At 61.6% G+C, this 26,731-nt stretch overlaps 1 protein-coding gene across 2 annotated transcripts; it reads left to right on the forward strand.

Annotated features, from left to right (window-relative positions):
• Positions 1–282: 282 nt before the first annotated feature.
• Positions 283–26,018, forward strand: RIPK4 (receptor interacting serine/threonine kinase 4). 2 transcript variants are annotated; one of them, XM_045084460.1, is made up of 8 exons: positions 283–511; positions 10,141–10,432; positions 15,123–15,271; positions 16,957–17,006; positions 19,240–19,398; positions 20,168–20,271; positions 21,741–22,002; positions 23,760–26,018. In XM_045084460.1, exons 1-8 carry the CDS (start codon positions 330–332, stop codon positions 24,917–24,919), a joined length of 2,358 nt encoding a protein of 785 aa, XP_044940395.1. In that variant the 5' UTR covers positions 283–329; the 3' UTR covers positions 24,920–26,018. The 2 variants fall into 2 exon arrangements, with proteins under 2 accessions (XP_044940395.1, XP_004762250.3); XM_004762193.3 differs by lacking the exon at positions 283–511 and adding an exon at positions 579–1,002.
• The last annotated feature ends 713 nt before the right edge of the window (positions 26,019–26,731 follow it).

Below are 26,731 nucleotides of genomic sequence, written 5' to 3' on the forward strand. Positions count from 1 at the left end.
CCCTTTGTCCTTTTTTGGCAAAGCGCTGCCGAGTGGCAGCACCGGGAAACCTGGGAAAACCTGCAGTCGCGGCTTTCCGACGGCCGCGCGGAGAATCGGATCGACTCGGATCCAAGCGCCCGCACCCACGCCCCCGGGCGGGCAGCCGCGCGCGGCGGCGGACGCGGTGACCCCGCACTCGCCTCGGTGGGTCTGCGGGGCCTCGGCGCCCCGGGACGGGGGGCGGGGCCGGCGGCGGAGGAAGTGACGTCAGCGGGCGGGGCGCACACCTGGGCACCTGGGCGGCCGGGGCGGCCGCGGCGGCGCGGGGTGGCGGCCAGACGCGCGCGATGGCGGGCGGCGGCGGGAGCCCGTGGGCCCTGGGTCTGCTGCGCACGTTCGACGCGGGCGAGTTCGCGGGCTGGGAGAAGGTCGGCTCGGGCGGCTTCGGGCAGGTGTACAAGGTGCGCCACGTCCACTGGAAGACTTGGCTCGCGCTGAAGTGCCCGCCCAGCCTGCACGTCGACGACAGGTCAGCCGCCCGGGCGGGGGCGCCGGGGCGGGTGGCGCGGCCGGGGCGGGCGCCGCGGTGCCGGGGGCTCGGGTCGCCGCCGGAGCGCTCGGGAGGGACCAGCCGGCGCCGGGCGAGGCCGTGAGCCCCGGCGGTGTCCGCGCCGCCCGCCGGGCCCGAGGGACGCGGAGGCCGGGGGTCGAGCTCCACCGTCCCGTTGCGCACTCCGGGCCCCGCTCCGGCTCCTCCGAGGCACATCGGGGGGCCGCGCTGGGTGGAAGCGCTGTGAGGCGCCCGGGGTGCTCCCGGGCCTTGCGGGAAGCCTCGGATTCTCGGGGCTTTGGACCCGCGCCCCTCGGAGGCGCGTCCGGCCCGCCCGGGACCCGCCTGGGCGCTGCGGTCTGCGCCCGGCTTAGAGAAATTGCCGTGTGGGGATCCGGGCTTTGTGAGTTAGCTGCACTCCGTTCGCCTCACTTAGTAATTTACGCTGGAGCACAAATTGGTCTAAGACGGTAATTATTTCGGTCGGAAGTACTGGCTTGGCTTGGCCAGGCTTCCTCCGGGCTGCGGGGCTCCGGCTCGGCCTTGGGGTCCGGCAGGTAGCCCCGGGGGTCGTGTTTCTCGCAGCACTTACTCGAGGCAAACTCTAGTTTTAGCGACTTTATTTCTACACCCAGCCTCTGGGAAGGGGTCTTTACACTGACCTGCTTTGTGTCCGAGTCAGAGCTCCCTCCCTCCTTGCAAACCCCAGACCCCCACGCTCCAGTCCAAAAGCCAGGACGGTGGGAACCTGCCTGTCCCGGCCTAGCAGGGGTGTTCAAGTTAATCATGATTGGAAAGGACACAGGGCCACCTCAGTTAAACACAGTTGCTGGACGGTGATCTGTGCATCGTTTTGGGGGTGGGGGTGGGAGAGGGGGGTGTGGAGAAGCTCCGTTTACATGTGCATTTTAGGAGTTTATTGGTAAGCTTCGATTGGACACATCTAAAAGATCACTTAGTGAAAATTTGCGTTCTGCATGAAAGTTGTGTTTGTATTCTGTGTGGAGATCTGCCTTACAAAGGCAGTCCCGGACACACACAGACTAGGGAAAACAGCTCGTTTTAAACCCCACGTAGCCTCTGCTGCCTCAAATGCCTGGTTTGTAATCCTTGGCTTCTGGGAGGTGGGATCGTGGCGATGGCCTTCGCAGGGGCTGTCTGAGTCCCCAGGCCTGAGGTAGAAGGATTGCCGTGCCCTCAGCCCCGTGTGCTCCCCGCGTCATGTTTTCTTCTGGGCCTAGGAGATGAGACGGTACTGCTCTCGGAGGCTCCTCGTTCTAAGCCTCAAACCCAGTGTTTCTTGGAAACTTCGGCAGAGTGGTGGCAGGTGTCATAAAGATAGCACCAGCAGCGGTGAGATGCTGTGCAAGCCCTCCCCTCCCCGCACCAGATCCTGGTAACTTCTCAGGCCGGGAGGGGCGCTGTGGTTATTTTGATAAAATCCAAACTGCTTTGAATACCAGCTAGTGCTTAGATTCAGAAAGGCAAGACCCTGGCCCTAGCAGCTTTCTCGGGGTCTGGGGGACAGGTGTCGGATGGAGTCTGGGTTAAAGTGAGCTTTCTTCATCAGCAACTTTTGTCATGCCAATTTTTTGGTGTCAGAGCAAGCCAAGTGCAGGCTTGTCCCCAGGCTGACACCTCCTCCTGCATCCCCCGACTCTGTGATTTCCAGCCGCTGGGCCCTCGTTTCTTGGGTGGCCCAGACGGAGCTAGGGTTTCTCCACACAGGCAGATCACTGAGATGTTGCGTAGCCTGGGTGAAAAGTATTTTGTCCTTTAACTGGAAGCCTTTCCTGCCCTGCCCCAAGCAGGCAGGCGCTGGCATGTCCTGGGCGGCCAGGCCGAGGTCAGCATCACCCAACAGGAAGAGGTTCACCTCTTACACTTGGCCGGCCCGGTAGGGCAGGCTGGAGTTCTGCATATGCTGCGGTGGCTGATTTCTCTGCTCTTGGAGAAGCCAGCTCTGCTTGGCTGATGGCTGACGGTGTTCGGTCCCAGGTGCTGCCCGGTAGCCCAGTACGGGCTGGTGGCACTGCAGGCCTGCGAGCTTCCGGCTAGACCTCGCAGTGTGGTTTTGCTACCTGTCTTGCCAAATTGGTGGTCTCCCTGCCCCACCGTTTGCAAGATGTTCCCTGAAATGGGAAAGAGGATCTTTGTGGGGTTCTGGGAGCAGCCCCTGCCCACGACCCCCAGACCCCTCCCCAGGCCCCTCGGAGCAGCCGTGGCCTCCGTCTTGTGTGCAGGGGAGGCAGGGGCTGCCCAACCCCAGGCAGCCCTGGAGGATCCCCGGGATGGTGGCGGGGTCGGGGGCAGAGAAGCCCCTGCCCAGGGAGCTTCCAAGGGGGTCTTCAGGGATTTCAGGGATCGATCTGTGTTTCCTATTCCTTATGGGCAGGTCTGGTGGCTTTGGGGAGACGAGCGGCCTCCCTGGTGAACCTTGATGAGGGGGTCACGAGGGCCAGGGTGGAGTCTAGGGTTGGGCGTGTTTCCATTTCAGCAAGCATAGTGACCCCAAAGGCCCCATTCCTGAGGCCGCCGCCCCTCCCCCGGGCTAGGAGGAAGCCCTGAATAACAGAGCACCAGGCCCACAGCCACTGCGTCCCAGGCCCCCGGGCCCCGGCTAGTCCGGACGAGCCTGAGCAAACCCCACGTTTGCAGCTACAGAGCTGACAATCTGACAAGCCCGTTTCTTGTCAGGTTTAAAAATAGCAGTGTGGGAACCCTCGGAGGCTCCCTGGGTGCGCACTGGGATGGCCGGGCCCGGAGGCCGCAGCTCGCACGTGACTCAACTTTTCTCCGCTGCCTTTCCCAGAGCCGGTTCCTGGGTCCCCCTCGCAGGAGCTCTGGGTTCCTCCTCTCCTTCGCCCCATCCGACCCCCCCCCCCCGACCCCGCACTGCCCTGCGCCTCCGCCGCCTCCGTTTCATCCTGTTCTTTTGCCCTTTCCACCCTGAATTCCTCCAGAGGGAACCCTTGGTGTCCCTCTCCGTCGGCCTCTGGGGTTTCTGAAGTTCCTGAGCGAGTGGTGAGGAGAGCCCGCCGCGCCTCCGAAACGGTCTGTCTGGTGAATTTCTGGTATTTCCCTCGCTCCTGCCCTGCCCGGGAGGGAGAGTAGCCTCGGCCAGTCCTAAGTGAGCAAAAAGTTGAGTTACTGTAAGTGCTGTTGAGAAGGAGCACGGGACCAGGAGCCCCACCTCAGTCCTGGTAACGCTCAGAGATTTTTCGATCTGGGACCAAGAGAGGAGGTGCTGGGCCTGGGGGCGCCCTGGCGGTTCTGCTGGGAAACCGAATTCCTAAGCCTTCCCCAGAAGGAGCTGCTTTTGAAAGGGTCCCCGGAGAGAAATGTGACACCGGTCCTGCCGAAATGGGCCCGATTTTAGATACTCTGGAGGCCCGTCACGACATTTAGGGTGCTTTGACGAAGACTGAGGTCCGTGGATTCGGGTGGCCACGAGCTTGACTCTAACAGCGAAGAGAGGGGTTTGGTCATGCGGACCCTGACGGGGCTGGAGCTCCGAGTGCTGGGGTCCTCCAGGAGCCCGGGGTCTGTAGTTTCTTCTCTGTCGTCTGCCTGGAGGGGAAGTATATGGAAAAAAAGTAATTGCTGTTGACAGGAAAACAATCGGTGGTTTCTTTTCGCTCAGGGAGCGCATTTCAGTCCCGCTGGGTGGCTCCCCGCGGAGGGCTCATTCCAGGCCCATTGAATTGCAGATGCCTCCTGTGGGGGTGTAGGTGTTGGGGGGGGGTCCCTGGAGCAATTAAAGAAAAGCTGAGGGGTGGGGTCATTGGGATTTCGGCTGGGTTGGGTCCCAAAATCGTTGTGCCCACCCCTTCTGAACAAAAACAATGCTAGCGCTTTGGGGCCCAGGTCAGCCCCCTCCCCAGGCCCTTGTGAGGCGTCTCTCCGTGTCCCCCGAGACCTCCCCGAGGTTGTCCTGGGACCCCCTTCCTTGCCCTGGGGAGCTGTGGCGACGGGTGGGGTCCACTGTGCTCCAGGGCATTCTGCCGGAGTTGCCAGAAGACCATTTTCCAAGCTGGCTGGTTTTCCCCAGTGAAATGTCCTTACACGAGTGGTCGGTTGTGCAAAGCCTGCCTGGCATTCTTCCCAAGAGGGCACGGGGCTCTCAGGACACCAGCACGGGGGCCTGGTGGTGGGGAGGCAGAGGGAGGCCTTTCTGAGTTTTTGAACCAAGGCATATTGGGTCAAGTGCAAAGGGCCTGCGGCTGGGGGAGCGGGGGTGAGTGGTGTGTTGCCAGTGGGGCTGTTCCGCCACTGATGAGCTTGGCGAGGGATCAGAAGTCACCCTGCTTTTAGGTGCTGCGCCCTTGGGGCAAAGGGAAGAAAACTCTTTATTTGCAAAGTAGCCCAGAGCTTGGGGTAAGGAGAAATTCCACCTCAGTGTCGCTGACTTTGTTCTCAGAATCCGATTGGTTATCAGTCAGGCTTGGAGGGCTCATCTCTGGATGCCCTGCATGGGCAGTGACCCTCCCTGGTCACTGTCCAGCCGGTAACACCCGAGCCATTGGGCCTGTGGGCCGGGAGGGGCACCCTGCACTGCTTTTCCATGGCAGGTGGGTCTCTGGGCAGGACAGAAGGACGCGGGGCCCCACAGACACACAGTGGGAGGGGAGGGGAGGCAAGCCAGCCGCGTTAGAAGAAAACAAAAGCAATAGCATCAGACAAGTTCTAACACCGATTCCTAACCAACTGGGAAACAGAAGCGGCTGCCGGTGTAACGTCCCCGGGCAGCAACTGGATTAGGGTTAGGGTTAGGGCTAGGGTTACTGGGGCGTGAGTGCTGGTCGTAGTGGTAGGCAGTGGGAGTAGTGGGCGCTGGGAGGTGGTTGTCCTGTTCAGTGCAGGTGACTGGGTCTTCCCAGGAGGAGGACGGAAGAGATGGGCCCGGGGTATCACTTTGCTCTCTCTTTAAATGACCAGCCTTTCCTCGGGGCTTGAGGCTGCCACCCAGCCCCTCCCTCCTTGATGCCTGTGGAGCCCGGGGCAGGGTTGGGGTCTGCCTCTGTGTGCGAGGGGCTGGTGGACCTTCTGAGTTTCCTTAGGAGGGTGCAAGCAGCTCTTCAACCCTGCACCGGGACCCCTCCTCCCCACCCCCCGCCCGCCGCCATAGGCAGCATTGCCCTCCTGTGGGCATTCGGCTCTCCGTTCATTGGCCATTTAACAGCGTGCTGCGCAAGCAAGCTGCGCTAAACGCAGTTTGGTGCTACAGTAATCTCCTCTCCATTCCCCATCTGTGGGTCCCTGGTTCCTACGGCCACGGGGAGTCTTTGCTCCTTGAGTGTGTTCCAAACCAGATTCTCCACCTCCTCCGGGGTGCTCCCCCAGCATCGGTGAGGGCCCCCCCACGGACCCCCAGGAGAGAGCGAGGGCATCCTTGCTGGCTGTCCCCTCCATTCCCAGCCCTCGTCAGGTCTCCTCGCCGGTTCTCTCGCTCTCTGCCCGGAGCTGCGGTGACCATGTTGAGCGCAGGTGCTCCGGGCAGGTGGACCTCGGGTGCTGCTGTCTTTGCCGTGTGATCTGGGTGCCTTCTCGCCAGCGGGCCCTCCTCCCTGGGAAGGGTTTTCCTAAGTGTGTGATACCTGGTAGCTTATAGTCTCAGAGAGGAGGTCCGTCCGACATGGCCTCATGGGACTCTCCATCGGGCTGGCACACGAGTGCAGGTGGGGAGGGCGGCAGGACCAGGTGCGTCCGGGCCCTGGAAGAGCCCCTGTAGTGGGTTCTGGGCTGCTTGTGCCAGAACCTGCACTTTGGGGGCATCCCTGAGGCCACCCTGGCCTACTGCATGCGTGGCCGTGTGCCAGTGTTGGACCTGCTCAGTTCCCAAGATGCAAGAGGGCGCGTCTGGCGTGTGGTTCTGGACCATTCCTTTAGGAGCTGATTAGAAAGCACGTTCCCCAGCACATACCTGCGACCCATTGTCCAGGACAAACAGATTCGCTTCTTTTCATCAGGTGCATTTGACATTGCGTCAATTTAAGGTGAAGACTGTGTAACATTGATACATTGATACATTCGCATAGCTCGGAGCGGAGCGATGTTTACATATTACATACTTACTGTCCCTGTGCAACAGACTGTGTGTGTTCACCTGTACGTGGCTGTTTTCACACTGGGGACAAGCCTGTGCCCTTAAACAGCGTCAGTGGTGACCCCCCACCTTTTGCCCCTGGTCACCACCACTTTATTCCTTCTTAGATTCCACAGGTCAGTGACATCACGCAGAACTTTCTCCATCGGGCTCACCTTGCCACAGGTAATGTGCTCAAGGTCCGTCTCCTGCGGATGCGGGAGAGCCTGCCTTCTCGTGGCTGAGAAACTGCGCACGGTGTTGTGTGCACCACAGCTTGCTTTTTACCCCTTCGTACCCTGATGGGCATTTGGGTTGTTTCTGTATCGTGGCTGTTGTAAATAATGCTGGGGTGAACGTGGGTGTGCGGATCTCTTGTGGAAATTTGTTTTCATTGCCTTTGGGTTCCCTCCCAGAGGCCTTGTGTGACAGTTCTGGTTTTGTTTTGTTTTTAATTTCTTTTCAGCGTAACAGAATTCATTGTTTTTGCACCACACCCAGTGCTCCATGCAATCCGTGCCCTCTCTAATACCCACCACCTGGTTCCCCCAACCTCCCCCCCCCGCCCCTTCAAACCCCTCAGATTGTTTTTCAGAGTCCATAGTCTCTCATGATTCACCTCCCCTTCCAATTTCCCCCAACTCCCTTCTCCTCTCTAACTCCCCTTGTCCTCCATGCTATTTGTTATGCTCCACAAATAAGCGAAACCATATGATAGTTGACTCTCTCTGCTTGACTTATTTCACTCAGCATCATCTCTTCCAGTCCCGTCCATGTTGCTACAGAAGTTGGGTGTTCGTCCTTTCTGATGGAGGCGTCATACTCCATAGTGTATATGGACCACAGCTTCCTTATCCATTCGTCCGTTGAAGGGCATCTTGGTTCTTTCCACAGTTTGGCGACCGTGGCCGCTCCTGCTATGAACACTGGGGTACAGATGGCCCTTCTTTTCACTACATTGACAGTTTTGTTCTAACTCTTTGGAGGAACCTTCATTTTGGAGGAACCTTCATCATGTCGTCCGCAGTGATTGAGTCAGTGTGCATTCCCACCAGGAGTGTGTAAGGAGTGTGTAAGGACTCCCCTTTCCTCCACGTCCTCTGCAGCACTTGTTCCTCCACGTGCGTGACGCGAGCCCTCCTGACGGGTGTGAGGCGCTCACTGTGGGTTTGATTCACACTTTGCTGATGGTTGGCGATACCCTGCTGGCCATTGTGATGTCCTCTTTGGAGAAATGTCTGTTTAGTTCTTCTTCCCATTTTAAAATCACATTTTTTCTTTAAGTTGTGTTTATTTGTTACCTATTGTGGGTATTAACTTCCTATCCATTAGGTGGTTTGCAGGATTTTTCTCCCAACCTGGAGGCCTTCATTTTGTTCCTTGTTTCTTTGGCTGCCCAGAAGCTTCTGAGTTGGATGCAGTCCCATTTGCTGATTTTTGCTTTTGTGCTTTGCTTAGGGTATCATGTCCAAAGAGCTCATTGCCAGGACGGATGTTAATGAGCTTCTTAATGTTTTCTGCTAGTTTCACCATGGCCAACCTTGCTTTTAGGCTTTTGACCTACGTTGAGTTAATCTCCGTGAGTGGTGACACTAGGGCACATGGTGTCCATGCACATGCACATGTCCACATGCACATGTTCCTCAGCTTCCCGAGCACCGTGTGTCAAGAAGATGCCCTGGTCCCTGCTGAGTGTTCATGGCTCCCTCGTTGAGTATGAGCTGCCCGTGGAAACAGTGAAGTTAGAGTGAATGCTGGGGGTGCTTACGTGGGTGGCTCTGGTCTGGGTGGTTTATTTTAAAGTTGGCCGAGGGGCACTGAAGCTGGGTCTGCACCGAGGGCTCTCAGGCTTGGCGCAGTTTTTGGGCAACTCTGCGTTGGGAGCTCTCTTACACACCACGGGTCGCCGAGCCACGTCTCTGGCTCCCGCCCACTGGATGCCAGTGGCAGCCCTGAGCCATGACATCCAAAATGTCCCAGACTTTGTTCCGTTTCCCTGGGCGGGGGCAGAGCCGCGGGTACGCGAGCATCCCTGATCGACACTCAGGGATCCATCCTCTCCCCGCGACGCCCGCTGTACAGATTCTTGGCGGATGCTCATGAGACCCCGCCGCAGCGGTGGGGTGTGTGGGCCGAGGGGCTGAGAACCCCCCAGCACCCTGGGGCTGGGAAGTCTCGGCTTGGCCAGCTTGCAGGGTGCATTTGAGGGTATCCCGTTTTGACCACCGCTGACCTCAATGGCATGTGACCAAGCCGCCTCCTGTGATTCAGCCCTTTCTCCTGCGTGCACCCGGGGACTTTTGCTCCATTTTGCTGACACAGACCAGGATACGGGGACTCCAGGCTGTGAGTTTGCGGCTGTACCAGGTGTGACCCTGGACCCTGGGCCGACACACTGTGGGGGGCCCGGGAGCAAACGTCCGGAGCTCTGCACCCACAGCCGCCGGTCTGCACCGCGAGTGGGAAAGCAGGCACGGCTGTGTGGCTTGAACGGGGGAGACTGTCTTCCCGCCAGAACCGAGGGCAGGCTGTGCGCAGCGCTTGGGGGTTCCTGAAAAGGTTTGGCATAGATGGCCCAGCCGTCCTACTCCTGGGTGTGGAGCCCAAAGGCTTGGAAACAGGGACGCAGGCGGATACTTGTGCACCAGCATGTGCAGCATACAGCTTTAGTCACAGTAACCTGACGCGGGAAACCACCTACATGTCCACCGTCAGACGAGTGGGTACGTGAGGGTGACATGTTCCTATGGTGGAACATTATTCAGCCCGGAAAAGGAATGGGGCTTGGGCGCACATTGCGGCACAGCTGACGCACGAGCACGTTGTGCTGAGATGCTGAGTCACAGGAGGACAGGCACTGTGGGACTGCACGTCTGTCAGATGCGTGGATGAGTCCGTCCAGGCAGGAGGTAGCCCGGGGTGAGCGGGGCCCACAGGACGGGGCTCCTGTTGAATGGACACAGAGTTCTTGTTGGGCCGATGAACGAGGTTTGGGTGTGGAGCGTGGTGATGGTTGCACAGTCCGTGAGTGTATGTGATGCCTGCGAACTGTACACTTAGCGTGGTTAAGACAAAAACTCCATTACCTATATGTTACTATAACCAAAACAACGGTTTTAGAAGAAGGTGGCTTCGCCGGCTGACATGCCAGTGACGTGAGTGTGGGGTTGGATTCAGGGGACCCTGGGCCAGACGGAGTGCTGGGCTTCACAAGTGACTGGGGTCTTGGGACGGATGCATTGTCTCAAGGAAACTCCTCTTCCGTCGTCCCAGGAGACGGGAGCGCCGGCATTGGCCGTCTCGCTTGGTGACCCCTGGGTTTTCAGATAATAATCAGTGTTACGTTCCCCCGTGCACAGAAGTGCCTGGATATCTCTAAGACGTGTGACCTTGGGAGGCTCCGAGTGGGATCATGGGACATACGTGGGGGTCATTTTCTCCACTCGCGGAGCTGGTGGCCTCCGGGCCTCCGTGTCAGTGGCTGGGGAGCCCCGTGCATGTCTCACGTCTTCGACTTTTCCAGGGAGCGTGGGGAGCTTCTGGAAGAAGCCAGGAAGATGGAGATGGCCAAGTTCCGCTACATCCTGCCCGTGTACGGCATATGCCAGGAGCCCGTGGGCCTGGTCATGGAGTACATGGAGATGGGCTCGCTGGAGAAGCTGCTGGCGGCCGAGCCGCTGCCGTGGGATCTGCGCTTCCGCATCATCCACGAGACGGCCGTGGGCATGAACTTCCTGCACTGCATGGCGCCGCCCCTCCTGCACCTGGACCTCAAGCCCGCCAACATCTTGCTGGACGCCCACTACCATGTCAAGGTAGGACGCGCCCGGCACCATGGGCGGGGCCCTGGCGGCCGGGGGGTTAAGGGCGGGGAGGGTGGGCACAGTGCGCGGGGGGGCCCTCGAAGCAAAGGCCTCCGTCAGCAGAAGGACTCCAGCGACCCCCGTCTCATCGTGCGCAGTGTGAGCCCCTCAACGCGTAGCCGGGGAATGGCCCCTTCGGCACCCGGGTCGCTCCCCTAGATCCTGGAGCAGGAGCCTGAATTCTGGGCACCCTGGAAAAAGAGGCTTCCGGGGTACCCGACACGGGTCTTACTTAGATCTTACTGAAATCCGGCTAGGAGTCCGCCCCTGAGTGCGCTGTGGGTGGGCTGTCTCCGTGGGCCCGCGGGCTCTGTGGTGACGGCTGCACCCCCTTCCGTGGTCTCCGGATGGCGGTGGTGGGATTTGGGGGTGATCTGAAATGGAGGCTCCACAGGAACAGCTCCGGAGGGGGCTCATTCTCGTGATGCCAGGCCCCTGAGGTCTGCCCCTGGTTTTTGTTTTTTCGGGGTAAGTTTATGAAACAGAGAAGTGTGAGGGATCATAGAGCTAAAGCCAGGCACCGGCCACCTGGAATTGCAGTTCGTAACGGCGTCGGGTTTGTGCTCTTTGACTCAGGCTGTCCTCTGCAGGGCCTTCGTGTCCGGGGTCCTGTTGTGGACACCAGGGTGACACGCGTCATGCGTCTTCTCCGTGGGGTGACGCTGGCTCGCTTGGCAGGCCCGGGGCTGTCTGCCTGCCTGCGGGGTGCACGGGCCCAGGAGCGCGCCAGAGGGAGCCGAGGCCTGAGCCCCTTTCTGTTCCCTGTGGGAACCGTTCCTGGAAGACATTCACCTGCGGACACTTGCTCTCCCTGCCCGGTCGCCCCACACTCGCCGGACCCCCTCCCGTGCTGGCCTGAGGGCTCGGAGAGACCCGGGTGCAGTCTGGCCCTGCCCCTGGGCTCTGTTGGAAGGAGGCGCGCGACTGGGCGGCGACCAGGCGGCCTGCTCCTGCGGCTCCTCAGGCCCTTCTGTGCACCAAGGCCAACGGGGAGATCACTGTCCACTGCGAGCTGCCCCTTGAATGGGTGTTGCCCGGAAATCAGACAGTAGCCGGCAGGTGGAGGTACCCTCCTGCTAACAAGCGGTCGGGCGTGAATGGGTGCCACGGCGGTTCCCGGCTTTACTGGAGCCCTGTTTCCTTCCGGCCGGCGTGCTGGCTTCCCGCGGGACCTTCTGCCTCCACTGACATCACAGGGCTGTGTCAGGGAGCGTGCGGTCCTCTGGGTACCCGGGGAGGAGCACCGCTTTCGACCTTGGGCTTGCGCACACGAGAGCCCGAGGAGGCCGTGGCAGACCGTAGGGTGAGCCAGGGGTCCCTCCCGCAGGCCAGGTGCCCTGGGTGGGGGCACGGGTCCTGCTAAGCTGTGGCTCAGGGGTTCAGCCACTGTCCACCATCAGTGGCAGTAGCCACGGGGTCTGTGCCTGTACTAGATTCACACAAACTGAGCGTGGGCCACAGCGGTGTCCCACGAGGGCCGGACAGGTCCTAGGGGGCAGGTGCCCCACAGGTCGCCCACTGGGTGGGGGAGGCGTTACTCAGGGGACTCCAGCTGGGGGTGGGGGTTCTACCGGGGTGGGGTACGGGGTCTGCAGAGAGGATCAGACTTCCTGCTGCAGGAGGAGGGGGCATAGGCAGAAAGGTCATGGAAAATTCTAGGTTTCTTAGTGGGAGGCTAAGTTAGATTAGGGGAGGGGCTGCTGGGTGCTCACCAGCTAAGCAGATCCTAGGGGTGCAGTCCCCACCCCCAGCTGTCACCTGGGGGTGGGGGTCCCCCTCTGTGTTGTAGTGAGGGTCGGAGGTGACGATGGGCTGACCCAGCGCCTGGCCCGCGGACGTGCGTGGTGAGGGCGCTGCTGTTGGCGCCGTGGGCATGGGTGGCCAGACAGTCCTGTTTGCCCCCGGCGATGCCGACCTCTGTCCGGGGTGCGTCTCCAGTGCTAGGTGCACGGTGCGCACTTACTGCTTGCTCAGTAGGGAGACGAGCGCGGTTCTCCACACCGGGTGCTGGGGCTTGCGTTCCTGGTAGGTCGTCCTGCATCAGCTGCCAGCTTCCTCTGTTTGAACACGATTTTCTCCCGCTCATGCGCATGCCGGCTGGGCAGCCTGGTGCTGGTGGCTGTTTCATGAAACGGGTGAAGCTCCTCGAAGAACCCAGTGGGTCCCAAGGAGCTGTGGGTGACTGAGGCCGGTCCCCTCCCCCATCAGCCCAGAAGGCCCAGGGGCCGGGGGCTGCTCTTCTGGGACCACTGCTCAGCCCAACAGACAGATGACGTATTTGCATCACACGTTTCCCGAGTCCCCGAGGTGCGGCATGGAGGGAAGTGTCTGAGCTTCTGTATCGAGGGACGGGCCCCCAGATTTCGGGGCGGCCTGTGGTCTGGGATGATCTGGATGATAAGACTTGAATCTGGAATCCTGAAATGAGATCAAGTCATCAGCCTCCCTCCTCCCCTCGGGCGCCTCAAGACTGCCTTTCTGTACTCAGCAGGGGTGGCTGGAGGTCACGGTTTTGGAGCAAATGCCTACTTTGCAGAGTGCGGTACAGAGACTTCATGTTAACTCTACATGTACGTTAGTGTGAACTGTGTGAAATACCAGAGGAGCAAGCCCATCTCAAGCAGAAAAGAAAAAGCTTCGTTTATTGTTACTGTATTTTCTCTCTTTTTAAAACATGCTCCACACCCAGTGTGGGGCTTGAACTCACGATGGGGATCCAGAGCCCCGTACCACAGCCGCTCAGCTGGCCAGGCGGCCCCTGGAATGGTTTAGTTTAAGGCTTCTGTGGTCCATTCGGCCCAGACCAGACCGTATGCCGGGGGACCCTGAGGGTCCCGTGCTCCTGTGGCTCCATAAGCCAGCACAGCCCTGACCAGGCCCTTCCTTGGTCTCGTCCAGCTGGGCCCGGGGGGAGCAGGGCCCACGTCCCGGTGGCATCTCTGAGCACCGAGCAGTACTGAGGCGGGTGCTGGATGTGAAAGTTCGTTTGCAAATTATAGGGCACCTGCTGTATACACGATAGACACTGGGATGGCCCGGGCCCCGGTGTCCGGGATCAGACAGACGGGCCCTGGGCAGGACAGGGCAGGGAGGGGGCGAGGAGGTACCCGGTGGAGGGTGGGGGCAGGTGGCGCGGAGGGTCAGGGGAGAGAATTTGGATTTCTGATCTGCATTTCGTTGCTGTGGCTTTTACGTGAAATTTATGGTTATTTTCTCACACCGAGGACATTCTGAGGTGGACAGCGGAAATGCAGAAACGAAGGGGAAGGGCTTGCGCGGGGCGGGAGGCACGGGGTCGGACCCCGGGCCCCAGTGGGTCTCCACGTCGAACTTGAAGGGCTGAAGCGGCTGAGAGTTTGAACTGAGACATCCGCACTGTGGACTTGGAGAGGTCCCGGGCCGGCTCTGTCTCCGCCCGGAGCAGCTCTGTGGACGTGCAGGGCAGGGTGGTGCACGGGAGTTTTCTGGGAGGCCGACATGGGCAGCCGGGGCCCAGCAACAGCCAGGCGGACCCTCCGGGCATGGCCCCATGCGGTCCCGGCTGGGCCCCGTCCTGCTCCGGTTCTGTCCAGCCGCTCCCGGCAGGTGTGGTCCCAGCGCCCTTGTAGGTCCGGGTGACCGGGGGTGCGTTCTCCCTGTGTTGAGTGGTGCTGACGCCCAGGGCACGCGCGCCCAGAAGTCAGGCCCAGCTCAGCCCCATTCCCTCCCTCCCTCTGCGTGTTTGAGGTGGGGCCCTGGACTTCACTGGAAGGCGTCACAACAGTTCGTAAGCCTTGGAAGAGACCACGAAGGGACAGTTTTCCACGTGGACCCCCAGTCCCTTCGTGTCAGGGAGTGTGGCCTGGGCCCACGCACACAGCTTCAGCCGGCGTCCGGGGGGCCCGACACACGCAAGCGGGGGCTGAGCTGCGGGGAGCCGGTGACGCCTTCCCTCTCTCCGTGGGGTCCCCCGAGCTTCCTGAGCTCGCCGGACACCTGGTCCCAAAGGAGAGGAGAAGGCGGAGGTGTGGGGCCTGCGTAGCTGGGGTCCGGGCGCTCCCTCGGGGCGGGCGGCGCACGGGGAGGAGAGGTGCGTCACGTCACGCCTTCTATGTGGATGCCTCGTGTTCAGGAAAGGAGACAGCAAGTGTCTGTTGATCGCGCGCGGTTCCGGGTGGAGGGCAGAATGCCTCCTCGAGGCTGCATGGTGTGTGTCTTGTTTGCTTTAAAGGGCGTCTGAAGGCCCAGTTCCCTTTAAAGATCATGCTGTGCCCCCCCCCCCCCGCCAGCTGGACTGTGGCCTGACCTGCGGCTGCGGCTGCGGCAGGACTCCCGGCCCTGCCCTCATATGTCATCTGAAACCCCGACAACCCCAGGGTCGCTCTTCTCCTTTAGGCCTACTTGGGCCGTGCCCAGTGGCAGGCGTAAGATTGTAATCTTCCAGAGTTCTGCCTCTCAGTGAATTCTTTCCTTAAAGCATAATCTCTTCCCTGCACGTCGAGCTCCCAGTGGCCGGGACACGGTTCCTCCAAAGCCGTCTGTGCCTTCCCTGGAGGGGACGGAGCCGTGTGGCCCGGCAGAGGGGAAGGGTTGGGAGAACCCTAGCGCCTCCCCGGGGGCCCCACGAAGCTCGCTGATCGCTGGTTTCCTCGCTCTGTTGCAGATTTCTGATTTTGGGCTGGCCAAGTGCAACGGGCTGTCCCACTCCCACGACCTCAGCATGGACGGCCTGTTTGGCACCATCGCCTACCTCCCTCCGGAGCGCATCCGGGAGAAGAGCCGGCTCTTCGACACCAAGCACGACGTGTACAGGTGCGCGACAGACGTGCGAGTGGCCCCAGCTGGGGCTCTGCACCTCGATTCCTCGGTTCGGGGTTTTTCGCTGGGGGTCCAGGCTACCCCAGACGTGCAGCACCGCTGTCCCCTGCAGGTGCTGCCAGCGGGGGTGGGGAGTGCTCGCGCTTGGTGCCAGTTAGAGACCCGAGCAACCAGACGGGCTCCCGCACTGGGAGAGCGCTGGTGTTCTCGTGAAGCGCGGGTTCCTCTAGCCGGTGTGTCCTCGGTGCTCCGTGGGTCCCTGCGTGCGAGGACGTGGGCTCCTGCCCGGGCCCCTCCCTCCGGCCCAGCAGCTTACACTTCTCATGTCACTTAGCTTTGACGGAGGAACGCAGGCTTGCTGGGGTTGTCCACAAACCAGCGTCCGCGGGATGGAGGTCCTCGAGCGTAATCCCCACGCCGGCGGTGCCTGCCTTTTCCACATTGCAAAGGTCTTACTCACCCAGACCTGCTGGAGGAGAAGACAGGGAGGGTTGGAGGGTGCGCCCAAGCCCCTTAGCACGGGCCTTCCGCATGCGGACCGTGACCCTGCGCCCTCGAGCACGAAGCTTTGCCTTCGCGACGTGGCCTGCGCCTGGGGTCCCGGCAGACTGGTTTGGCCGTCGCCCTTGGGTGCGTGCTCTGCCGGGCTCTGGGCTGTCCGCCTGTTGTCGGTGGCACGGTGGGGACCTGTCCTGGCTCGTCGAGTTTGGGGACGATAAGGTTCCGGGTTTGTTTTGGAGATGAGCGTTTCAACTTTTGAACTTGGAGACTTCAGTTACTTTTCCGTGGAGAATTCCGGGCTTCCCTGTCGGTAGCCGCTCTCCACTCGGGGCAGGGTGCTCGCTCGGTGTCTGGGCTCCTTGTTTTATTTATTTATTTAACTTTTAATGTGTTAGACTGTGCTTGTTGGGGGGTATAGTCAGAGTAATTTTTTAAAAAGATTTTATTTATTTATTTGACAGAGATTACAGTAGGCAGAGAGACAGCCGGGGAAGGGGTGGAAGCAGGCTCCCCGCTGAGCAGAGAGCCCGATGCAGGGCTCGATCCCAAGACCCTGGGATCATGACCTGAGCTGAAGGCAGAGGCTTTAACCTGCTGAGCCACCTAGGCGCCCCAAGTCAGAGTAATTTTGTACACTGTGTATGTATCCAGAGAGTGAGTGAGTGTGGATATGATTTCCACCAACCAAGAAAGGACCTCAGCAAGGTCAGCTGGCCCGGCTCTCGTGTTCCCCGCTCTCTGCCCAGCCCCGTGTGACCTCTCAGCAAGCAGGCTCCTCGCCCCGTCCGGAGCTGGCGTCAGCGCCTCGTGCCCGGAGCCTGCCGGAAGATGGAGGGCGACTAAGCAGACACAGGCCCGCTCCCCGGCGCCCACTGTCCGGCCGCAGAGCGCGTCCCTTTCGTTTGGCCGCTTCACCCCCACCCCAGGCACGCTGTTGGGGCAGCAAGAGGTCACGTGTGTCCGTCAGGCAGCGTCTGACATCGGGAGCCACCCCCCCCCCCGACGCTCCATGGGGAGCCCCGTTCCACGAGCGGGCGGGAAACGTCTCGGTGTCATTTCTCCCCCTCGCCTCTCCCACTGCCTCGCTCTTGAAGGCGCTGGAGCGCTTTCCTTCCGGCCCGTGCCGTGTGGGTGAGCCCCTGGCCCGCAGAGACTGACCTGGCCGATTTTCCTTCCAGCTTCGCCATCGTGGTCTGGGGTGTGCTGACGCAGAAGAAGCCCTTCGCAGGTGAGTGGCGCACCGTGTGTGGTCCTGTCTCCGTTGAAGCTGTGCCTGTGACCCGCGCTCCCAGGGGATGGGGGGTGGCTCTGGGCCATGAGGCCGGCGGGACCGTCCCGGGGGCACCGTGGGGGCGCTGGTCCATCCTACCCAGCGTGTCCTGCACAGCCCCACTGCCCGCGCTGCAGGCCTCTGTGTGGACACCGGCACAGTCACAGCGCGGTTCGAGGGCCGGGGAAGGCGGCCGCCCGAACAGTTCTGAACGGTTCTGAACACCGAACCTGCTCTGTTCAGCAGGTTTCTGTCTGTACCAGCTCGTTCCTCTGTGTGTGTGTATACGCATGTGTGTGTGCATGTGACGTGATACACGGGACACAAATAGTCTTTTATCCCTTTAAAGTGTCTGATTCAGGGACATCAAGTGCATTTGCCGCTGCATAGATGCCCCCACAGCCTAGAACCAGAACATTCTCACCCCCATGAAGGGACCCTCCCCCACCCCCAGTCCAGGCCAAAGGCCACCCCCCCAGCCCCTGACAACTGCCCGACGGCCTTCTGTCTCTCTGGATTTGCCAGCTGTGGATATTTCCAGCCAGTTCTTTTCTTTAATTTAAACATGGCAAAATACATGTAAATACGTGTGAACTCTAGCACCTTAGCCACCCGTAAGTGTGTCATCGGGGGGTGTGAGGCGCGGCCCCTGCCGGGCGACCAGTCTCCAGGGCAGCTGGGTGGATTTCGCACCGATGGGCGCACCCAGGTCCCTGACGTCCCCCCCGAGCGCTGCGACATCTCGTCCCCCTTCAGGCAGCCCCTCCGATGTCTGTCCTCCGGGTGCCCGTGCCTTGACACGTTAGAAAAATCGAGGACGTTTTACCCTCACCGTGTTCCTCTACGGGTGTATGTGGGTCATTCGTGCTACTTTGCACTTGGATGGGAAAGATCAGGAAATTCAGAGCAGCGTCGGTGTGAGGCCCCCCGGTCCGGGAGTCCCGTCCTGGTGGGGGTTTGTGTCGTTGTTGTCGGTCTGCCTCCCTCCCCCTCCTCCCCCGCGGCCGCCGTGGTGTGAGTCCGTGTGGTCTGGCGGCACGGCCCTGGCCCGGGACGGTCTGACACACGCCCTCCAAGGCCAGGTGCGTGACATGAAGGTCAGGAGCCAAGGCCTGTGTGCTTTATTGCTTGGGACGTAGGGGAGTTCGCAGTACGGAAGTGAAAGGCGTTTCTGGAACTTTCCGTCCGTTTGGCAGCAGAAAGTCTTCCAGGTGTTCACGTCGGTTTTGTCTGGAGGCCCTGCAGGGTTTGGCGGGTGCATCGTGGAAATGATGCGCAGCTGCCGGAGAGCTGTTGTACGAGATTCAACCGGATCCCGGCCGGTGGCGGGGACTTGGGGCCAGATTTCCACACCTGCCGACATGTGTCTGCTGCCTGGGCAGGGCTCCCTGCGGCAGGTGTGCTGGGAACTGGGGGGGGGGGGGGGGCGCTGGGAACAGGGAGCTTGGGGTCCCGTCTGATGGGCGTTGTGATTTTAGGCTGAGCAGAGAGAGAAGTCTAGCTCACTGAGGGTCACTTTGGGCTCCCTGGTCTGTGACCAAGGGGATGGTGATAGTGACGCGTCTGCTGTGCTCAGGAGGGTTGCAGAGGAGGTCAGGTGGGCCCCACGTGACGTACTGTGGGCAAAGGGCCCTGTTCATACTCCCCAGACCCGAGCGTGTTTGGAGGAGGGCAGGCGTCCTGGCCAGTGTCGCTGTGGCCGGCTCCCTGCATGGGCCCCCCTGGGGCCTGCGCTTTGGGGTAGAAATCAGAGTTTAGGAAGGGTGTTGCATCATCACAGGGAGATCCGGGTTTACGTGGAGGTCGGACCACGTGACTTCATGACTTGTGATCGTTCCCTCCCTTTGGCAGGCACGGGCCACTTTGGAACACGTCTCATCAGATAGTTTTCTTCTTTGAACCCCGTTTTCCTTTGAGCTGGTTGCCCAGGCAGATGTTCCCTGTGATACGGGCCCTGGTTCCATCTGGAACATCGTACGGAATTTCTAAAACCTGGAAGGGGGAGCGCAGACACGCGCTGGGGTACGAGGAGTCACGAGCTCTCTGTGCTTTGCAAAGGAAATGAAGTGGCCTCCGGGTGCCGTCGTGGGGACGGCGGATGGTGTGGGTGACGCACGTCCCTCCTCCTGAAGGGGAAGCCCACGGCCCCCGGCCCCGGAGCTGCCCTGACTTGCCCGCTTCTCCTTTGCAGATGAGAAGAACATTCTGCACATCATGGTGAAAGTGGTGAAGGGCCACCGCCCGGAGCTGCCGCCCGTGTGCAGAGCCCGGCCGCGGGCCTGCAGGGCCCTCCTGCGCCTCATGGAGAGGTGCTGGCACGGGGACCCCCGCGAGCGGCCCACCTTCCAGGGTGAGTGTCCCGGGGCTCCCTGGGACCTGCCCCTGATGGCTGTGCTGGGGTCCTGGGAGGGAGGGAGTAGGCAGGAGGCGGGGGATCAGACACAGGTACGCGGACAGGCTGGCCACTGGCTCGGGGCCCTGCAGCACCTGGGGCTGGGTCGGGGCGTCGGGCACTGGGAGCGGTCGTGGCCGTCCACCCCTGCTCCAGCCCGTGGCTGGTTTGCTGCCCAGAGGGGCCGCCGCTCGGTGCTGCACGTTCAGGTGTGGCGGCGCGTCTTAGGGGACCGGCGAGACCCCTCACCTGGGGCTTTCTTTGCCTTTGTCCTGGGGTCTTGGGCCCCTGGAATGGGTGTACTTTTTGCGGTTGGAAAGTGATTCTTATGTAATTTGGGTTGGTCGTTACATTGGGAACACGGAGGGTGGGGATGATAGGCTGCCCTGGTCTTCGTGGGCATGCAGGCTGCTGGCTCTGGTAGATGGGGTTCCCCCGAGGCAAGCCTTGGCACCCGCAGGGAGCCTGGAACGCCGTGGGTCCTACTTAGAGTCTGGCAGACCCTGTTGGTAATGGCTAATGGGAGGCCTCAATGGGGCCCGTGCAGAGGCTGTGGGGACTCGCTTGGGAGGTCCGCCGGGCCGGAAGCTGGGGTGCCGGCCAGTCCCCGGGGGTGCCGTGCCCCAGCTCTCACCTCTTCTGTCCCCACCCGAAGTCACACGTTTCTGTAGCGAATGTGGAAGCCATTGTCCGAGTGACACGCCCGGTTTTCTTTTCTCCCCAATAGAAATTACTTGTGAAACCGAGGAGCTGTGTGAGAAGCCGGACGGGGCCGTGAAGGAGCCGGCCCAGGGTCTGGACACAAAGCAGCCGCTGGAGCCCGAGAGCCCGGTAATGGCCCCCTTCCTGGACGTCATTTCTCAGCCCCCCTCCCTTTCTGCAGGCTTCCCTGCCGGCCTGGACTGGTCCCCCAGCTCACCCGGCACCTGGGGTCCCACACCCCCAGCTCACCCGGCACCTGGGGTCCCACACCCCCAGCTCACCCGGCACCTGGGGTCCCACACCCCCAGCTCACCCGGCACCTGGGGTCCCACACCCCCAGCTCACCCGGCACCTGGGGTCCCACACCCCCAGCTCACCCGGCACCTGGGGTCCCACATTCGGGAGCAGGATGGCGGTCTCCTGGCTGGCCTGGCAGCCCCGGGGGCCGTTCCTGCCGAGCTGCGCCCCACCCCTGCCTCCTGTCTGTGGTTCAGAGTGGACAGTGAGTGGACAGTGTGGGTCGCTTTTGACACTGGAGGCTACGGGCCGGATGCTCTTTGAGCCGGGGAACAGAAGACCTGTATAGGCCCCATTGGGGTAGGGGGTCTGGGCTCTGCGGTCTCTGCCCCCTGGCTTGGAACTCTGGCCCCGTTGTGTCTGCTGCTCGGAACTGGCTTGTTGCCAGAGAGCCACGTGGGTTAAGCGAGGTGCTGTGACAACGGTAAAGGCTAGAGCTCGCTGGGCCCGGGGTGGCAGGCCACGGGAGACGTGTCGGGGGAAGCCTGATGCGTTACCTGGTGTCGGGCGGTGTAGGCCAGGCTGTCCGTGTAAGGCCGGGAGATCAGCGTTCAAGGTGTGCCCGTTGTCTCAACATAAAGGGGCGTGTGTGTGAGGTTGGGGAGCAAAGGTGCCTGGGGGTGGCAACCTCGCCCTGATAAGGAAGAAGGAGCCCCCAGCTTGAGGGCGCGGCCGCGCACTGAGCCAGTGGGTCAGAGTGGACCAGCGGGTCCCAAGGAGCGAGGACCGGGGACCGGTGGGCTTGAACCGGGAGGGGTCGGAAGCCACCCTCGGGCTTAATCCCTCCCCAGAAATCTGCCTTTCTGGAGGTCCGGTAGGGACGCCCTCCAAAAGGCTCCGTTGGTGCGTGTGGACTAGATTGTCCCTGCTGGTGCTGGAGCCGGGCCTGCCCCGTGCACTTGCCCCCACGCCGCCCCCCAGCCCTACTCACGGGGCTCAGAGGAGGGGGCACAGGTGGTTGTCAGTGAGGGGCTCCCAGCCCCTGTCCCGAGTCCTTCCTTCCGTACCCACGCTGGCCGGCCAGGTGGGCACGGCCCAGCACTCGGGCTTCCCACGCTCCCTGCGCATCACGCCCTGCCCAGTTCGAGGGGCTTCCCGCGTCCATCCAATCTGTCTGGGCTCGCAGCGTGTCTGCGCCTGGCGGGCCCCACGCACGGTGCTCGGGCTTCCCTGCGGCTGTGCACGTGGCCACAGGCAGAGCGCCCTGTGTGGCTGCCCAGGGACCCAGGGCCCCTTCCCTCTCCGTGGCACTGCCTGTGTCCTGGGTGGCTCTCATCCACCCCCCTCTGCCTGGTTCACAGAAGCCCGTGTGCACCCCTCTCAAGCGAGCGTCCGCGCCGACCTTCGACAGCGACTACAGCCTGTCTGAGCTCCTCTCCCAGCTGGACTCGGGCACCTCTCAGACCCTCGACGGCCCGGAGGAGCTCAGCCGCAGCTGCTCCGAGTCCCGCCTGCCGTCGGCCAGCAGCGGCAAGAGGCTCTCGGGGGTGTCTTCCGTCGACTCTGCCTTCTCCTCCAGAGGGTCCCTGTCCTTGTCGTTTGAGCGGGAGCCTTCAGCGGGCGGTAAGTGAGAACCTCGTTTCCTGGGAAGTAACGCACAGAGTGATGGGGCCGCAGGCAGGCCGTGTGTGTAGGAGCCCGTGTGCCGCTGGAAGCTCGGGCAGCAGCTTCTGGAGCCGCTGTCCATGTTTGTATCCGTGACCGACTGCCGGGGGCGTTGGCACGTAGCTAGCTCGCCGAGCCCAAATCCGGAGGGGCCGTGCTGGTGAGCGGCGGGCCGAGCGGCTCTGTGGGCTGTCACTTCAGCAGAGGGAGTGGGCCGTCCCCTGGGCTGTGCGGGAGGCCTTACCTGTGCCAACCCCAGGTGTAGGGTCTGACCTTGGCTTGGCAGAAGCCCGAGTCCTGTCAAGTGAGGCCAGTGGAGAAAGGAAACCCGCACCCGGAGAGCTCTCTTGCAGAGGGCAGCCGTGTCCCCCCTTTTCATGAAACCCCTTTGCTTGATTTGTGAGTCCCCCGTTCATTTTAACCACGTGTTAGGATGGGTGAGTCGCTCCTGGAGGTGTTACCGTGTTGATTCCGTCCTGTACTACCTGTTGGGGTAGGGTCCTTCCCGGTGACGTCACCTTGTATTTTTATGTTAATTCTGATGGGTTTTTCCTTCAGAAGGGGGTTTTTCCCTGCCTCTGGCCCAAATGCTGGTCCCTGGGCGCAGGGGCTGGCTCCCCCCACATGGGGAGGGGAAGACGCAGCCCCGTCCTGCCCTCAGGGTGCTGCGGCCCCGCCAGGCAAATACGGACTATGGCCGGTCAGGGGGGACAGTGGTGTGGGGGCGGCCAAGTGCCTGGGGGCCGTGGGGAGGGTGCGGAGCCCGGCGGGAGGGGGAGTCTTGTTTCTCCTGGTGGATCAGGGCCTTCCTGGAAGGAAGGGCTTTTCCCGCATGCCGGGAGCCTTCTGCGATTTTTAGAGTGGACTCTGGGGAAAAAGAGGGCATTTTGGGTTGAGGAAAAGCCTTACAGAGACACATCTGTGGGCAGGGCCCAGCCAGACAGCTTGACTGGGTGAGAAGAGACGGAACGGGCAAGACACTCCCCACCTCGGGGGGAGAGACGTGTCCTAGAGCTCTCGCTGGGTCCGATGCTCTTGGAGGATCCGTTCCTGGCTGGGCTCGGAAGCCGGTGCAGAGACGCTAGCCCGGACGTGGCGGGCTGCGCGGGCTGTGTTTTCTTGAATTCCAGCCTGTACGTCGCATCCCCAGCCCCTGCCCCCTGCAGGTCCGCTGGAGAGTAGGGGAGGGGATGTCGCTCTGCACTAACGGGAACGCAGACACTGGTAGGACTAACCTTTTCCTCATGAATAGCGGTTCTTCCGGAATGGGACGTCGCAGTCCTTGACGGGTTCTTTCAGGAAACCTTCCGACGTCTCCTGGGTGAGACGCTGCATTTAGGAGGCCGGGTCGGGGAGCCGCGGGCGGCCTGGGAAGGGTGCCCCCGGCCTCGGAGCCGTCAGCTCTCCAGGAGACTCGGGGCACACGGCCTTTCTTAACCTTTTTCTCTTCCCAGTGAAGTAAGTGTAGCAATCACGGCCGTTCCGAGCACACAGAGGCCGAGGCTTGCGTCCTTATCAGACGACAACCGTGTAGGTCTGTAGCATGACTTTCACTTTGCAAATGTGTCTCCCCGCCGCATCTGAAACCTAGTAACATGGCCCCGCGGGCTCTTGAGTGAGTCCAGCCGCACGGCGACCCGGGGGCCACATCCGGGCACCAGCCAGGCCCCGGGAGTGGCTGGTTGCCTGAGCCTCGTCTCTCTCTCTCCCCGCAGATCTCGGCACGACCGACGTCCAGAAGAGGAAGCTGGTGGAAGCCGTCGTGAGCGGGGACACCAGCAGGCTGATGAAGATCCTGCAGCCCCAGGACGTGGACCTGGTGCTGGATGGCGGCGCCAGCCTGCTGCACCTGGCCGTGGAGGCCGGGCAGGAGGAGTGCGTCAAGTGGCTTCTGCTCAGTAACGCCAACCCCAACCTGACCAACAGGAAGGGCTCCACCCCGCTGCACGTGGCCGTGGAGAAGAGGGTGCGCGGGGTCGTGGAGCTCCTGCTGGCGCGTAAGATCAGCGTCAACGCCGCGGACGAGGACCAGTGGACGGCGCTGCACTTCGCGGCCCAGAACGGGGACGAGGGCAGCACTCGGCTGCTGCTGGAGAAGAACGCGTCCGTCCACGAGGTGGACTGCGAGGGCCGGACGCCCATGCACGTGGCCTGCCAGCACGGCCAGGAGAGCATCGTGCGCATCCTGCTGCGCCGAGGCGTCGACGTGAGTCTGCCGGGGAAGGACGCATGGGTGCCGCTGCACTACGCCGCCTGGCAGGGCCACCTGCCCATCGTCAAGCTGCTGGCCAGGCAGCCAGGCGTGAGCGTGAACGCGCAGACGCTGGACGGGAGGACGCCGCTGCACCTGGCCGCCCAGCGAGGCCACTACCGTGTGGCCCGCGTCCTCATCGACCTGCACTCCGACGTCGACGTGCGCAGCGTGCTGTCGCAGACGCCCCTGCACGTCGCCGCGGAGACGGGCCACACCAGCACCGCCCGGCTGCTCCTGCACCGGGGAGCCGACAAGGAGGCGGCCACGGCGGAGGGCTGCACCGCCCTGCACCTGGCTGCTCGGCACGGGCACCTGGCCACCGTCAAGCTGCTCGTGGAGGAGAAGGCGGACGTGCTGGCCCGGGGGCCCCGCCACCAGACGGCGCTGCACCTGGCCGCCGCCGCCGGGCACGCGGAGGTGGTGGAGGAGCTGGTGAGCGCGGACGTGCTGGACCTGGCCGACGCGCAGGGGCTCAGCGCGCTCCACCTGGCCGCCCAGGGCAGACACGCCAAGACGGTGGAGACGCTGCTGAAGCACGGCGCGCCGGTCAACCTGCAGAGCCTCAAGTTCCAGGGCAGCCGCGGCCCCACTGCCACACTCCTCCGGCGGAGCAAGACCTAGCCTGCCGCCCTGGACGCCGGGACCCCCGTGGGCTTCCTGCCCCACTGCCGTGTTCACTGTGGGGACGGAAGGACGCTGTGCCGGTCGGCGCCGCCCGCCACGTCTGCGGCCCGGCAGAACCCTGACCGGGAGGGCCAGCGAGAGGCAGGTGGCTGCCGACTCTGGGTTCGCGAGGGACATCCGCTCGGGCGCGTCCCCCTCTGAGGGCTGTCGGCTGGAGCGCGCTGGGCTGCCGACCCCTCCCCTGATCGCACGCTATCAGATGGACGATGGGTCGGAATCATTTCTCTGCTCCTCGCTCCCTGCGGGGCCCCGGGGTGGCCGAGCCATGGCCGGAGCCGGTGCCAGAGGAGCTGTGTCTTGGATCCGCAGACCCCCCAGCAGGCACTAAAGCCTGTTTCAGGGAGTTTTAGTGGAATCCTTGTCTTACAGACTGTGTTCAAGAAACAGACATGGTGTAACTATCGCCTTAAACTTGTTAAAAACGCTTACGTCCATGGGCTGTCTGGTCCGTGAAGGATGTAAAGTAATAAGGTTGGTTTTTAAATGCGAGCCAGCGGTCACGTGGCCTGCTCGTTTCTATCTAAATGTGTCAGTCCTCGTGGGCGGCCGCACATGTGCCCTGATGGTGCGATTTGCTCTGCTCGTTGTGGGTTGCCTAGAGCGCCACCATTTTGGCTTGGGACCACTGTCGGGCTGACGAGCTAAATGGGCCACCAGCTTGCTGATGTCTGGTGCGGTGGCGGTTTGTGTGGACTGCTGCCGTCTTGGGGCCTCGTGGGGCGTGGGAGCCGCTGGACGAACGCCTACGCCGTGCCAGAGCCTCGGCTTTCTGGTCGGAAGCCCAGAGGTTGGCTGCAGACGTGGCCCTGTGCTCAGACGCGCCCCGTGGCCTGGGATGCATTACGGATGGATGTTAGTGTACTGTGTGTGTTAATGTGAACCTGTATGCGGGGTGCTTTTCTGTGACGGGAAACATCCGCTGCCTAGAGCGGGCTGTGTTTTAGTACACCTCACGCTTTCATGACAGTGCTCTACAGTGGGATGCGGGACGTGCGGACGACACACCGTTCGGCAATAAAACGAAACGATCTTCTAATTGTTCTGGCGTCTGTGAGACTTCTTCCTCTTATAAAAGAGTGTGAATCATCTGATCTCTGAAAACCGGAGATTTCAGGCAGTCCTGTGGTTGGAGACGGCCTTCTAGAAGGGTAGTCTGGGTGCACTGAATCAGCCTGTGACGGGAAGGGGGAGGGGGCCCCAGGCTTCCTGCTCCTCAGCTAGGCCCATCCTCTTGGGCGACCCAGCAGAGAGATGCTCTGACCTTAGCAGAGGAAGCTCCTCACACCAGCGTTTTGATGTCTTTATAAGTGTTTACAATTCTTATTTTTGTCAAATTTATATTTTGAAATAGTTTCAGGTTACAGGAGAGTTAGATCTGTAGAACTCTGGTGGCACCTGACACCTGGAGTCCCCGCCCGTTTAGGTTCCCTCATTAGCCCCATCGTTCTCTTTGCTTTCTTGTCTCCTCACCCACCCGTGCACCTGTTGCTCCATCCGTCTGTCCGTCCTTCCGCCTACCCATCCGTCCGTCCGTTCACCTGCCCGTTACCCGTCCACGCACCCGCTGACTTGCCCGTCCATGCATCCGTCCGTCCACCCATCCATCCACCTGCCCATCCAACCAACCATCCGTCCGTCCGCCCAACCATCCGTCTATCCATCTGTCTAAGGTTGCAAAGAGTGTGTCCCATCACCCATAAATACTTTAATATGTATTTTCCAAAAAGAAGGACTTTCTACTACATAGCC

This window comes from Mustela putorius, unplaced genomic scaffold (assembly GCF_011764305.1).
Source record: "Mustela putorius furo isolate JIRA1106 unplaced genomic scaffold, ASM1176430v1.1 tig00000765_pilon_pilon_pilon, whole genome shotgun sequence".
In the NCBI taxonomy this organism is placed as follows: domain Eukaryota; kingdom Metazoa; phylum Chordata; class Mammalia; order Carnivora; family Mustelidae; genus Mustela; species Mustela putorius.